General features: G+C 46.8%; 2 protein-coding genes across 2 annotated transcripts; one reads left to right on the top strand and one right to left on the bottom strand.

The window, feature by feature from the left end:
• Positions 1-1,857: 1,857 nt before the first annotated feature.
• LOC120672132 lies at positions 1,858-3,458 on the top strand. Its single transcript, XM_039952431.1, has 2 exons — positions 1,858-3,054; positions 3,162-3,458. The coding sequence occupies exon 1, from the start codon at positions 2,250-2,252 to the stop codon at positions 2,973-2,975; it is 726 nt and encodes a 241-aa protein (XP_039808365.1). The 5' UTR covers positions 1,858-2,249; the 3' UTR covers positions 2,976-3,054; positions 3,162-3,458.
• A 4,475-nt stretch (positions 3,459-7,933) lies between these two features.
• Positions 7,934-14,624, bottom strand: LOC120671927 (conserved oligomeric Golgi complex subunit 1-like). The gene is made up of 6 exons (XM_039952189.1): positions 12,289-14,624; positions 11,424-11,618; positions 10,216-10,520; positions 9,930-10,115; positions 9,115-9,289; positions 7,934-8,668 (listed from the first exon to the last, which is right to left on the bottom strand). Exons 1-6 carry the CDS (start codon positions 14,515-14,517, stop codon positions 8,525-8,527), a joined length of 3,234 nt encoding a protein of 1,077 aa, XP_039808123.1. The 5' UTR covers positions 14,518-14,624; the 3' UTR covers positions 7,934-8,524.
• Positions 14,625-15,142: the final 518 nt, after the last annotated feature.

The raw sequence follows: 15,142 nt of genomic DNA, 5'->3' as shown, positions 1-15,142 counted from the left end.
GCGGAGCGACCGACGTCGGGTGCGGCCTGGCCGGCTGCTCTCTGAATATCGATCTTCCTTGCATGGGCAACGACGCGGACACGGGAGAATAGTCGACCACTCTCTCTCTCTCTCAAGCGATTCAACGTCTGGCGTGTGGCGTCTGGGCACCGGTGAATGTGGTCAGTCATGGTTACACCACACCGTACGGTCCGTACCGGACCACCGACAAATCATCCAAGACTCCAAGGTCGTTCGAGATGGGAACTGGCCACGATTATCGACCAGAAGAAATGCTCGCCGGAGACGGGGACGTGCACCTTCTGTAACCGGCCTTGCTCAGCGAGATACGAGATTGTATTATATTATAATATCAGTACGATCGACTTGGTCTGATACGACTGTTGGATATGATCTCCAGGCCCGATCCAAAGATCGGGCCAAATCCCCTTTGATCGCGCCCTGATCGGGGGCGCCCAGTCATTATGGCTGGTGGGCCCCCGTCGCCTGCGCTATATAGAATAGGAGGGGGGCCGGGGCACGGACGCCCAAAGTTGACCGCTGCCAAACCCCTCTCCCACAAACCCTACCGATCTAAGGGAGCGCAAGGCCGACGAGAAGCACCCCAGCGCCGCCACGACGTTCCCCACCGACGCCGCCGTTCCCGGCCAGTGTCGGTACCGGCCCGAAGGGTACCGGTACCCTCGCCGCCCATCGTCGCCGCCGGATCCACGTCTCGCCAACCCAGACTTCCTCGCCTCCATCCTCGACTCCATCGACGCCATGGCACCCGCAGGGTCGAGCTCCTCTGCGCCCCCTTCCACGGATGGTTTGCACCTTCATCTCCATACCTTCCTCTCTCTCTGTTATACTAGAACTAGGATGAAACCCATGTTTATCTACTAGAAGTTATACCCGTACTCGATCTTATATGCCTAGATGTCGATCCAGTGTAGAACTCTAGAATCTTTGTAACTAACTATGGTATCACTCGCCGATCTAGTGCATAGATCGGGTTTTGGGATAGAGTTTAGAAGGAGAAAGAATTGTTTTCGATGCAAATCGAAGAAAGAACCTCGAATTGATCTCGGATTGACCGAGATCCCCAATCCAGAAACCCTAGACCTAAGAAAACCTACCTGCAGAATCAAGAACCCGACCCGAAGGGGGGAGGGGACTTACCTCCTCGGCCGCCGTCGGCTCGCCGGCGTGAGGCGCAGAACCGGCTGCCGCCGCTCGCCGTCGCGCATCCGTGCGCGGGGCCGCGTCCGCCATGCCGAACCGGCACACAGCCCGGGCACCACCACCAGTCCGCTCGACGGCGGCGCGCTCCCACTCGGTTGAGCGCGCGCGCCGGCGAGGGGACCGTCGGGGGCGCCGCCGCGCTGCCGACTTCCCCGGGCCGCCATGTCCGCCGCTCGCTCGCTCGGGCGTGACAAACGGGGAGGGAGAAACAGAATGGCGCTAGGGTTTCCGGGAGATCCGGCCGGCCGCGTTTTTGTTCAGCAGAGGGCGTTTCCCAGCCGTCGGATTCGATCCGACGGTCAGGGCGCGGCCGCCGGCCGAAGCAGGCCAGAAGCAGCCCAAGAGGGCTCACCGCGCGGGCCGTTTCGGCGGCCCGGCCGTCGGCTGCTGGGCCGCGGGCCCAGGCGCGGGGAAGCGGCCGCGCGGAAACGGGCCGTGGGCCGTTTTTCCGTCTCGGGCCGCATGAATAGTACCAGAATTCGCTTTTTCTTTTATTTCAGAAGCATTTTGAATATGAATTTGAATGAATTTGCTTAGAATTTGATCTCTGTAAATAAATGCGCCAACGTGTATTATTTTTAGAGCAGAAATTTACAAGAATTATGCTTCTGAATATTTAGAATTTCACATGTTTCCGCTGCAAAGAATTTATTTTGTCTCTATGTTAATTTGAACCAACGAGATAATTGATATAGAGGCTTATAGAATTTATTTCTCAGAATTTTCAGAATATTATAATGTTGTAATTTCTGACCAAAGTTGATATTGCAATATTATAATTTTGTTCAGAATTTTTTGTATACATTATATCTTTCTCTGCCCAACGGTGATTTAGATTTAATGTACAGATTATTGCATGTTTTAATTTTGACCAACGTTAAATTGATACATGCATTTATTGTTGTCCTCACAAATTTTGAATTCAAATTTCAGGCTCCAATGCTATGACTTATGTGAATGCCATTCCTGAATTGGATGGCAACAACTATGGGAAATGGTACTAGAAATTGGAGATAGCTCTGGCGATGGCCAATATAGATTTGGCCATCACAACGCCAGCTCCACAAGAACCAGAAAAGCCCGTAAGGGCACAGAATGAAGAAGCTGCTGCTTGGGCTATCCGAGAGAAGAATTATGACTCTGCTATGACCAGATATGATGCTGAAAAGACACGTTGGAATGATTCCAACCGCAAGTGTCTTATGGTCATGAAGGGTTCCACTTCAGATGCCATCAAGATGGCGATCCCAGATTGTGACACCGCTTCAGAATATTTAGCAAAGGTGAAGAGTCAGTTTACTGGTTCTTCCAAGGCTTATGCTGCCATTCTTGCTGAGCAGCTTATCACTAAGAAATACACTGGCGGTGGCATCAGAGAACATATCTTAGAAATGAGTCACATGGCCAACAAGCTTAAGACAATGGACATGTCTTTGCCAGAAAAGTTTATTGTTCAGCTGGTCTTCAAGTCCCTACCAAAGGCGTTTGAGGCATTTCATGTCAACTATAACGCTTTTCCAGAAGATTGGGGTATTGACAAGCTGATTGGCATGTGTGTTCAAGAAGAAGATCGCCTTAAGAACTCCAATAGTGGTGAGCTTGCTTTTCAAGTTCAATACAAGAAAAAGAATTTTCAGAATAAGAACTTCCAGCATAACAAGAGACCTTTCCCACCAGGCAAGAATCAGCATGAGAGTGGTCCTTCCAGACCACCTCCTCAGAAAGACTGGGAAAATTTTCCAGTTGAATAAGACCAGTGCCTGAAGTGCAAAAAGAGAGGTCACTACAAGAGGGACTGCCCAGAATTCCTGAAAGAGTTGTTAAGAAAGGGTGAGGACACCATTACTTTTGTAGATGAATCCCTGTATTTAAGTTATGACAAATTCACTTGGTGGATTGATTCTGGTGCAACTACTCATGTTGCTAATTCTTTACAGGGATCAAGTATGAGGAGGACCCTGCCAAGAGGCGCAAGAAGAATTAAAGTTGCAAACGGTGTAGAAGCTGAAGTCGAAGCCATTGCAGAATTTCATTTAGAATTACATAGTGGCTTTGTACTTTGTTTGAGAGATGTTCTTTATGTACCGTCTTTGCAACGAAACTTAATAAGTGTGTCTAAATTAGATGATGACGCTATTGCTTGTCATTTTGGTGATGGCAAGTGTAAGATACAAGTTAATTCAGAATGTGTTGGTCTTGCCTTCCGACAAGACAAATTATATTTGCTTTCATTATCTGAGAATGTGAATGCAGTATGTTCTGAGAATAAAAATGCCTCCTCATATGAGAATGTTACTAAGAAACGCAAACGAATTAATGCAATTTCGTCGAAATTATGGCACTGTCGTTTAGGCCATATTTCGAGGGGGAGAATAGAGCGCTTAGTGACAGCATCAATTCTTCCACCGTTAGAATTTTCAGATTTAGAACAATGTATTGATTGCATTAAAGGAAAATTCGTTAAGAACATAAAGAAAGGTGTCAAACGAAGTGCGGGAATTCTAGAAATAATTCACACAGATATATGTGGACCATTCCCTGTCACTACTGTAGATGGTTATGTTTCTTTCATAACATTTACAGACGATTACTCGCGTTATGGCTACATTTATCCAATTAAAGAACGATCAGAAGCATTGGATAAATTCAAGATATTCAAAGCAGAAGTAGAAAACCAACATGATTTAAAGATTAAAATAGTCAGATCCGACCGTGGGGGAGAGTACTACGGTCGACACACCCCCTATGTCCAAGTTCCAGGACCTTTTGCAAGGTTCCTTATGAAAAATGGCATAGTTGCCCAGTATTCTACACCGGGCGAGCCTCAGCAGAACGGAGTAGCAGAAAGAAGAAACCGTACCCTGATGGATATGGTCAGAAGTATGATGAGCTACTCCACGTTACCGATTAATTTGTGGATGGAGGCATTAAAAACCGCCATTTACATTCTTAATCGGGTGCCAAGTAAATCGGTGCCGAAAACACCCTATGAACTATGGACAGGAAGAGAACCCTCGCTTAATCATTTTCGCGTATGGGGCTGTCCAGCTGAGGCCAAAGTGTTTAATCCAAACATTGGGAAGCTAGATCCCAAGACAGTCAGTTGCCATTTTATTGGCTATCCAGAAAAGTCTAAGGGATATCGTTTTTATTGTCCCGACAGACACACGAAGTTTGTAGAAACAAGACACGCTGCCTTCTTAGAAGATCAGATGATTAGGGGGAGCATAGTAGCCAGAAAAATCGACCTTGAGGAGAAGCGGGTATACGTTCCCACTCCAATGATTCAAGAGCCTTATTTCTCGTTACCTGTGGTTGTGGCACCGATAGAGCAGGAAACTGCAGTGCCAACACCTGCTGTCAGTCTACCTGATGTTGCAGTGCAAGAAACTGCGGTGCCACCACCTGTTGTTGGTTCTTCTAGCTTGGCATTAAATGGAAATGAGGACCATGTTCCTCAGGACCAAGTAGAACCTGTTGCCATGGATGAGGGGGAGCAACAACAGCCTCCTGTGCAAGAAATACCAGTCGCAGTGGCCCCGAGAAGGTCACAAAGAACTAGAAAACCAGCTATTTCTAAAGACTATGAAGTCTATCATAGTGAAGAAATACAGAATGAGGGTGATCCCACCTCTTTTGAAGAAGCCATGAAAAGCGCCAATTCATCCAAATGGTTTGCAGCCATGGAAGATGAAATGAGATCCATGAACACCAATAAAGTTTGGGACTTAGAAGAAATTCCCAAAGGAGCCAAAACAGTAGGCTGCAAGTGGGTCTACAAAACGAAATGTGACTCCAAAGGGAACATAGAAAGATATAAAGCGCGGCTCGTGGCAAAAGGCTTCACGCAAAGAGAAGGAATAGATTACAATGAGACATTCTCTCTGGTCTCATGTAAAGACTCTTTCAGAATAATAATGGCCTTAGTGGCACATTATGATTTAGAATTGCATCAGATAGATGTGAAGACGGCATTTCTAAATGGGGATTTGTATGAAGATGTCTACATGGCACAACCCAAAGGTTTTGTCATGGAAGGGAAAGAAAATTTAGGATGTCGCTTGAGAAAATCGATTTATGGCTTGAAGCAAGCCTCGAGGCAGTGGTACTTGAAATTTGATGAAATAATTAGAAAGTTTGGATTTAAAGAAAATGAAGAGGACAATTGTATTTATGCGAAGTTCAAGAACGGAAAATTTATTTTCCTCATCTTGTATGTGGATGACATTCTGCTAGCTAGCAGTAATGTTAATCTACTACTGGAGACAAAGAAATTCTTGTCCTCGAAATTTGATATGAAAGATCTTGGTGAAGCTTCGTTCGTCTTAGGAATTGAGATTCACCGAGATAGAAGAAGAGGGGTTTTAGGATTATCACAGAAAGCATACTTAGAAAAGATATTAAAGAAATACGGTATGCATGCGAGCAAGTCCACACCTACTCCAATAGTCAAGGGCGACAGTTTCGGGAAACACCAGTGTCCCAAGAACCAGTATGAGCTCGAGCAAATGAAGGCAGTGCATTATGCTTCAGCTGTCGGAAGCTTACAGTATGCACAAGTGTGCACACGCCCTGACTTAAGTTTTGTTACCGGGGTACTTGGCAGATACCAGAGTAATCCAGGCATAGAGCACTGGAAAATGGTAAAGAAAGCTTTGCGCTATGTGAGGGGCACAACTGGCCTCATGCTAACATATAGAAAATCAGAAACTTTAAAAATAGAAGGGTATTCAGATTCAGATTTTGCAGGAGATGCAGATGATAGAAAGTCCACATCTGGATACATCTTCACTCTTGCAAAAGGAGCAATATCGTGGAAAAGCTCCAAACAGACAGTTACAGCATCCTCCACGATGTATGCAGAATTTGTGGCATGTTATGAGGCCTCGGGGCAGGTCACATGGCTAAAGAAATTCGTACCCGGATTGAAAGTGGTTGACAGCATAGAAAAACCACTGAAATTATACTGCGACAACGAGCCAGCAGTATTCTATGCTCATAACAACAAGTCGAGTGGTGCTGCCAAACACATCGACATCAAGTTTTATGTTGTTAAGGAGCAAGTCCAGGACCAAACTATTTGTCTAGAACATATCAGAACGAACAAGATGTTAGCGGATCCGCTTACAAAAGGCCTACCACCCAATGTGTTCAGAGAACACTTAGCCGGCATGGGTTTAAGGGAAAGCCTATGATTCCTGGACAAAGAGGGCCCTAGAATGAGACTCTGTTTCAGACCAGAAAAGTGATTGTGGCTGTTAATCTGACAGTAATAACTGTCATGACGAGGCACGCCCTATACACTGATCTGCGATGGGATGAACCAAACTCAGATAAAGAACAAGAATAAGAAAATGAGATATCAAGGGGGAGAATGTTGGATATGATCTCCAGGCCCGATCCAAAGATCCGGCCAAATCCCCTTTGATCGCGCCCTGATCGGGGGCGCCCAGTCATTATGGCTGGTGGGCCCCCGTCGCCTGCGCTATATAGAATAGGAGGGGGGCCGGGGCACGGACGCCCAAAGTTGACCGCTGCCAAACCCCTCTCCCACAAACCCTACCGATCTAAGGGAGCGCAAGGCCGACGGGAAGCACCCCAGCGCCGCCACGACGTTCCCCACCGACGCCGCCGTTCCCGGGCAGTGTCGGTACCGGCCCGAAGGGTACCGGTACCCTCGCCGCCCATCGTCGCCGCCGGATCCACGTCTCGCCAACCCGGACTTCCTCGCCTCCATCCTCGACTCCATCGACGCCATGGCACCCGCGGGGTCGAGCTCCTCTGCGCCCCCTTCCACGGATGGTTTGCACCTTCATCTCCATACCTTCCTCTCTCTCTGTTATACTAGAACTAGGATGAAACCCATGTTTATCTACTAGAAGTTATACCCGTACTCGATCTTATATGCCTAGATGTCGATCCAGTGTAGAACTCTAGAATCTTTGTAACTAACAACGACGACGTAGAATCAGCATGCGTAAAGCATGGTGTATCTTCTCGAATCTTTAGAAGCTTGGGCGGCCGGCTCACTTCTAGAAACCGGGAGTTGGACTTCACTATGTGTGTGCGCGCACGGCGTTTACTTCCTAGGATTGGATAGGAAACAAAACAAGGCAACCCAGTATGAGCCTCACCAACGGACGGTTACTAATAAACGGGTAAAACATGAACATCACAGGAGGAGCATCCGATCATGTTGGAGACGTGCGTCATTGGATACCCCCCCCCCCCCCCCCCCACACACACACACACCCCCACACACACACTCTCTGTCCATCAAATCATTGCCATATTGCCATGCCGTTACTTCCCCTCTCTTTCGAACGGGCTGAGGGGGGCCCGGGGGGTGTCGTTCGCGGTTCGCCATCTGCGCACGCCACAGTCCACGGACCATCACTCGCGTACGCATCAGCAGGGCAAGGGCGGCGCCTTTCCACCCGTAAACCTTCCGATCCATGGCAACGGCCGCCATCCATCACGCGGCTGAGATAACATCTCATCCACAAGCGCGGCGCAACGACTTGCTGAGATAACATCTCATCCACACGCACCCTTACGCCTGCCACTGCCAACCTCTCTTCCGCGGTCCAATCTTGGAGCCATTGGATGCTTGCTTTGCGTTGGTTTCTGAACCCCTAATTAGCCATGTACAAATTCTGCAACGAAAGGCTTCTGCAACAGCTTTTTTTTTCCTTTTCAGAGAAATGAGTGCAGATTCAAAGGGGACAATACAGACTTTATTGCTATATTTTCCATTGTACACATCAGCAACTTTGCCTACATGGAAAACCACAAACCTTGCAGTTTCAGCACTGTTCCCAAAAAAATTCCTCCTGACTCATCGAGACAAAGAGCAAAAGAAAGAAAGAAAGAATGGACGCCCAAAATTCTTCTCACGACTTCATGTGTCAGTATCCACAAGATGGCCCGAGTCCGCAAAAATGGCATCCAATATCAGCACTTGCTTTGTCCTATGTACTGTGTCAAATCGCAAGCAGGAAAACACACTGAAATCGCATTTGATTTCCTTAACCACTCCTGAAATCTGTGTCTTCTTGGTATCATGTTTTTCTTGAGCTTCTCCATGAAACTGCCCAGCCACAACAAAGCATCTGAAGAGGCGCAACAAGGATAAAGCTAGCAATACTGTGCCAACTATGTGGTGTCATTCTGTAACCAACAGATTTCCAATGGCAGAATACACCTGCCAACAGTGGTGACAATCTCTCGATGACAGGTGTGGATTTCCATTTAACGTATACGAAGTATAGGTTGAAGATCAAGGCTCATGGTACCATGACTATGAATCATATCGAACTCCCGATGTGAAAGAAGAGAAAAACCCAGCTGCTGGTCCCGGAAGAATGTCACTTAGCTTACCGACCTGGCCATCAGAGAGCATGGACCCCCATCTGGATGTGTTCTCCCCAAATTTGCTCCCGACCTGATGAACAGCATGACATGGGTGAATATATCAGTTAAAAGAAACATGTCAGATTTTAGGCTGTGTAAATAAGGTTCGTGAATGGAGTTGACAGGACACCAGAACTGAATTTCATTAGTAAAAGAAAAGGAAATATTACTTCCCCTTTCCAAAGCTCAAGGATTACAGAAAAATCAAAAGCACAGACAAGACCCTGTTGGCTTCCAAACGAAAATGTTATGTCCTAGTGATAATCACAAGGTTTAGACCAGTTAGTGCTCAATTCATTCATGTTTCCAAACGAAAAGGTTATGTCCTAGTGATAATTTCCTAAGCATTTCCTATCATAATAACCAAAACTTCCTCAACCAGGCAGAATAAATATTGATGGGCAAATTTAATGATTGTTTGTTCGTTTAGCTTATGAATTGAAGATAAAAATAAATAAACTTGTGGCCAGTTACTACCTGAGTAACAAATGATTTAAGCAATGGAGCAGCACCAAGACTAGCATTATCATCAAATTCTGGTGTGGTAGATCTATCACCATTTGAATATGATTTCCAAGGACCTTTCGAGGCATTGTCACCAGATGGTGACTGTAGTGATGATTTGTGTGGTCTTGATGATATAGCTGGGGCACTGCAGGCAAAAAGACAAATACGAACTGATTAGAATCAACAACAAACTAGCTAATATATTCTTCTTCACAAGTCACCCAAAAATGGCCCTTACAAAGAACTCCTAACATGGATTCCTAAACCCCGGGGGGGGGGGGGGGGGTGCTTTACACAAGTCTTCTAAATGCAGAACGAGTGCATTTCGAAAATACATATAACCTACATAATTTTACTTTCAACTTTGTCATTTCCACGTACAATAGACTAGAACAGACTGTAAAGTTGCATCCAAAATTTGTTAGCTGTAATGACACTGAGGATGGAACACTGAATATGCCTAATAACGTAAGCTCTTCACATTTAGCAGATAAACCACTGCTCTCAAGATCACTGCCAATTACATGCTCCAGAATAATGGCATAAAAATACATCAGGTTTTATTACACATCCATGAATATCTTATCAACAAATAGTGTTGTGCACACTTTTCTTGTTATCATATATCATAGCTATTTCTGCTGATTGCACAGGTGGGTACACAGCTGATAAGTTGCCTGATCGTGAAACTAGAACTCTTGAGTTCAAACTTGCCTACAGAAACATGCACTTGGCAACAACATAAATCTGTATTTAGTTATTTATGCATCACACTGATTACTTACCTGATCGGTAGGTACTTGAATCTTGGAACCTGAGAGCACCTCATGATATTTGAATCTGTATTTGACTTTGTTGGTAACTTTTGTACAGTACCAGTGTACAAGTGATTCAATTGGACCAAAAAACCAAAAAGAACAACATAACGCTTGTAAGATTGCTTCTCGTTCTCCCAGAGGTAAGGTTCATACCTGAATATTGTTTCAGTTGTAATACAGGAGTCTTTAGTTTATTCTTCACGTATTTTAATGACTTGACAGGCATAACAATTTAAATCGGAAGAGTTCTTACGTGGCCCAGTCTATTGGATCCAATCTATGCGAGAGCTTACTGATTAACTTGTTTATCGGCTCTATGGCAGCTGGGTCTGCATGTGATTGTGACTGTTTTCTCCTGAAGGAAGACTTGGTGATGGTGCTTGGTAAAGAATCCTGTTTTGTCTGTGTTTCAGTAGTGTTGCTGGAAGAACTTTTGCCTCCTGATAGGACATCACCAATGAAACGCAGGTCTAGCAGTATTTGCAGAACTCCTTTCTCAGAAACTCGAGAATTCCCCGATTCAATAGATACAAGGAATGTTTCATAAATATTAATGACCTGCATACATTTAAATAAAAGTTAGATCATATTGCTCGAAAGACCTATACTGCCAGGCTCAAAGTTAGATCATATTGCTCGAAAGACCTATACTGCCAGGTTCATATGGAATCATCATCAGCACTGTTTGAGACAAATACTTCTATGAACACATGCAGCAACTAGGCCATCTAAAAATCAAATATACTTGGAACATTTTTTACGCTGAAGTACTCAAGCAGTAATGCCTATTGTCTAGATGAATGCACTAGTTCCAGTTTGTACTTTCCAGTTTGTACTTTGTTGAAAAAATGGCCACCTAAATCAATGATACATTACTATTTATAAAGAACAAGGTTAGCAGTGTGTGGTGGTAGTTGTGGTCGACTCATGTTTGTTACAGGTGCGTTTGTTTTTTGAACCCAGGGTGTGTGTTTTTGTACGGCTACTTTAGCCTTTCTACTTCTTTCTTAATGCAGTGATATGCAGCTCTCCTGCATATTCGAGAAAAAAAAATTATAAAGAACAAGAAATCTTTCTTAAGTTGCAATAGTTTGACTAATAATTTATTCCAATACTGGAAGAATATGAATTAGACTTTCCAAGCGCTAATAGTGGAACAAGCCAAAGAATTTGTTTCTTAAGATGTGCCACTGTTGTTGTAGATTTATCATTCTGGTGTGAAATATCTATAATACAGCATATGCAGACAAAGAGCCTGCAAGTAAAGTTCCGAAAACTGTAACAAACTAGAACAATGAAGAAGCTATTTTGTTGTTTATGCAGATCCGAGAAGAAACAGCTTATAGTTACATCTAACTCAAAGAGTTAACTCTTGGTTTCTTGACTAAATGTTTGATAAAAATCCTCCAGTTTTTGTCCAATGCATCATAACTGTTTGTGAACTCGTAACGGGGGACATACCTTCTGTAGTAGCTCCCATGCAAAATTATGCAAGATAATTCTGTCCAGGATGTGCCCTCCAACTTTATGAATCTCCAAACATGCTTGATAAAGAAAGGAAATGATATACAATGAAGGCATTGATGGAAGAGCTATTTTCATCTCCAAGGAGCCCTCCGCTGTTTCCTCTTGTTTGATGATTGTGACTTCCCAACCCTGACAAGGCAACGAAACCAGAATTAAAACAACTAGAATTCAATGCCCAACAAAAGCATGAGATCATTAGTTTGGCCACTAAATAGTTTGAGGTTGATGATGAAAACTCTGGCTAAAATAGTAAAATTTAGTCATTGACATAGGCAAGTGCATACCAGTGATGCTAAGCACCTGATAGCCCCTAAGAAGGCAACTAGGCAGGCCAGGTAGCAATTAAGCAATATACACGATGGTAACACCTAGCGCCGAATGATCTATCATTCAAAATAGTGGTACATATTTTTCTAGATCAGCCATCAAACTCTGCACTTTTAAAATTCATTCTTTAAAAAAAAATCATTCTTGGACATCTCATGAGACTTACTCCCAAAGTTGCTGCCCTTCGTCAGTTAAGACCAAACCTCATAAACTAGACCTACCTGCTATTTTCCTTAATTTCCCTAGTATTTCTAGGTACAGTACAAAGAGATATTGCCTTCTATCTGTTCAGAGATGTCCAATAAGCTACACTAGATGTCCTTATTAGCATATGTTAATGTAACTATAATCTCAACCCCTCCCTGTTTCTCAGTTGATAATACAAATAAAATGCAGTTACACAATTCAATGCTACACTGTACTATACACTAACAATGATCACAATGACAAGCAAGTGGGTTCGAAGACATACCCTCAAAGGAGTTGAAGAGGATAGTGAATCATCTTTATTGAGATCATATGAAAGAATATGAGATAATTCAGTGGACACCCAAGATATCCATACACTATGAGCCATGATGCAAAGCGACTGCAGGGTCTTGTAAAGTTCATCGAGTCTAGGGTTGGATCTATCATCAGCACCAAATAAAGATACAGCGGCAGCAATAGTTTGTTTCCTGGGGCTATCCGATATTTGCATTCCAGGACTCCTAGGGCTGTCAAATGTGCGTCTTCTGGGGGTAAAAGACATTGAAGAATCAAAAGATGCCCTAGAGTGTCTTGGAGTAGGTGATGACAACCTGGCGAATGCTGCACCACCAGCCTCCTTCACCCACTCCCTTGGAGAGCCTAATATCAGGGGTACATGGCTTGAGTGGTATCTCAGCGCAAACAACAGACGACCAATGAATAGAGCCCTCTCCGCTATAACAGATGCTGCAGGTATGTCATTATCCTCCTTTTTGGTCCCCAACAAAGCAGAGAGCTTTCTAAGCTCAGCTTCTAATTCTTTCAGTACTCCCGAGATGGTCCTATAGCATTTCTCCTGGAGGTATGGCACTAATTCCTTTAGTCTTGGGGCTGCATTATGTGACTCCACAAAGCTTAACAGATCATCCAGAATACTCTTGCATTTGCTGTCAATTGCATTCCTGATCCGACTAACTTCTGGCCCAAAATATGAGGTTAGGCAGCTATGGAAATCATTCTCATCAGCAATTGGTTTCAAGTGTGCCAAAACTCCTCCTTTCTTGATCTTAGACTCTGAGAACCAGAAACCACCGCCCTTTGACGACTTCTGCAGGTATGCAAGGAAATCTCCAACATCCTTTGGATCAAAATTGGCACCAATAGAATCAATTGATTCCTTCACATTAACACTTGCACCCAAACTATCAAGCTCTGAATGCAAAATATCCTTCATCCGCCGCACAAATGCTTCCTCCATCCAATCCTCAAAAATATCCTTGCTGTCCTTCAAAATCAATCCACGGATCTGATCCCATGGCGATTCAATTTCTGACCCAAAGACGCTCTTCAGCCACTGTTCCAAACTCCCCTCCAACCCATCCCTCCCATCTAGCGCATCACGCACAAGCCTTTGCACTGATCCAAGTAGCTCCCCACTCTCAATGGCATCAACCAACTTTTGGCCCCCAGCAATGACACCAAAAGTTTCAGCACAACATTCCTTGAGCCAATCTGTACAGGCCTGTGCTACAGCATCTGGCTCAAGCAGCACCATTGTAGCTTCAAGCTGGTTCATGTGCTCCTTCCACAGCCGTGCTTCCTCATCAGGGTCTGGGAGGCCGCCGAATAGCTGCTCAGGTGGCGTCTTCTCGAGCACAGTCTTGAAGAACAGCGGCATATCACTGAGCGCAGGCAAAAACAACTGCCCAACGTGGCCAAGCGTGATACGCACGATCCTCGCGACATCGCACAGCACGGAGGTGTACGATGACAGATCCGAGGCGAGCCCCGTTAGGGCTTGGGTGATCCACGCGCGGCGCGAGGTAAGGAAGAGAAGGAGCGCCTGGGGCGGGGCGAGCGACGGCGCGTCGATCGCAGCCACGGCCGCGAGCGCGTCAGCGTGGGCCGCTACGGGGAGGCGGCGGTCGGCGAGGCGCTCGCGCGCGCGCTGGGCGATCTGCGGCCGGAACGCCTCCACGAGCTGCGCCTGGTGCGTGAGGAGCGGGAACCGCGCGGCGGCCGTGGCGTCGCGGGAGAGCCGCCCGTGCACGACCTGAGCCCGCAGGTACCGCCCCGCCGCCTCCAGGAGGAGGCCCTCGTCGAGCCGGCCCCAGATGTGCTCGGGCGTGTCGACCAGGTACTTGGCGCGCGCGGCAAGCGCGTAGAGCCTCGCGCGCCCGCCAGCGGACGGGGACGGCGAGGCGGCGCTCGCGGCCGGGGAGGGCTCGGGCGGCGGCGAGAGCGACGAGAGGGAGCCGGAGATACGGGAGAGGTTGTCGGAGATGGAGTCGGAGGACTGCTTGATGAGGAGGATGGAGTCCGCGGAGTCGAGCAGGTCGCGGTAGCTGCGGCCGACGAGCTGCCGGAGCTCCTCCTCCTTGGCGGAGATCTCGCGGCGGGTGGCGCCCTCCGCCGCGCGGATCTCCGGTATGCGCTTGGTGCGGAACAGCTCCTCGGCGTCGGCCGCGCCGCCGCCGCCGCCGCCGCCGCCTTGGACGGCCGCCGCAGGCATCGCGACGGCGCTTGCCTTCGAGGGCGCGGCGAGATCCAGGAGGGGATCGGGACTCGGGAGGGAGGGGTTGGGGAGGGAGGGACTGACTAGTGAAGAGGCACGTCGTTTGAGTTAGCAGGACGAGCTGGAAGGAGGGTGTGCGGTGGGGCCGATTTTAAGTCAATCATGGGCCCGGATAGTCAGAGACTGCAGACGTGGTGGACCGGGTGCTGGGAGCCTTGTTAGGGAATGGTGGGGCGGTTTGTCAGTGAGAGAGAAGGTGGCTATGCTGGTGCGTAGTTTGGTGGGCCGTTAGTTTCAGAGATGTGAGTCGATGGTAGAAATTGCAAACGCCACGCAGTATCAGTGAGGTTGCACTTGCGCTTGCACACGGCTTAAATAGAGCTAGAGGCCTAGAGCCTTCGCACAATCCCACGTCGGGAGGGAGGGGTTGGGGAGGGAGGGACTGACTAGTGAAGAGGCACGTCGTTTGAGTTAGCAGGACGAGTGGAAGGAGGGTGTGCGGTGGGCCGATTTTAAGTCAATAATGGGCCCGGATAGTCAGAGACTGCAGACGTGGTGGACCGGGTGGCTAGAAATTGCAAACGCCACGCAGTATCAGTGAGGTTGCACTTGCGCTTGCACA

Source organism: Panicum virgatum, chromosome 5N (assembly GCF_016808335.1).
Source record: "Panicum virgatum strain AP13 chromosome 5N, P.virgatum_v5, whole genome shotgun sequence".
In the NCBI taxonomy this organism is placed as follows: domain Eukaryota; kingdom Viridiplantae; phylum Streptophyta; class Magnoliopsida; order Poales; family Poaceae; genus Panicum; species Panicum virgatum.
This window is presented reverse-complemented; position numbering and strand designations above follow the sequence as displayed.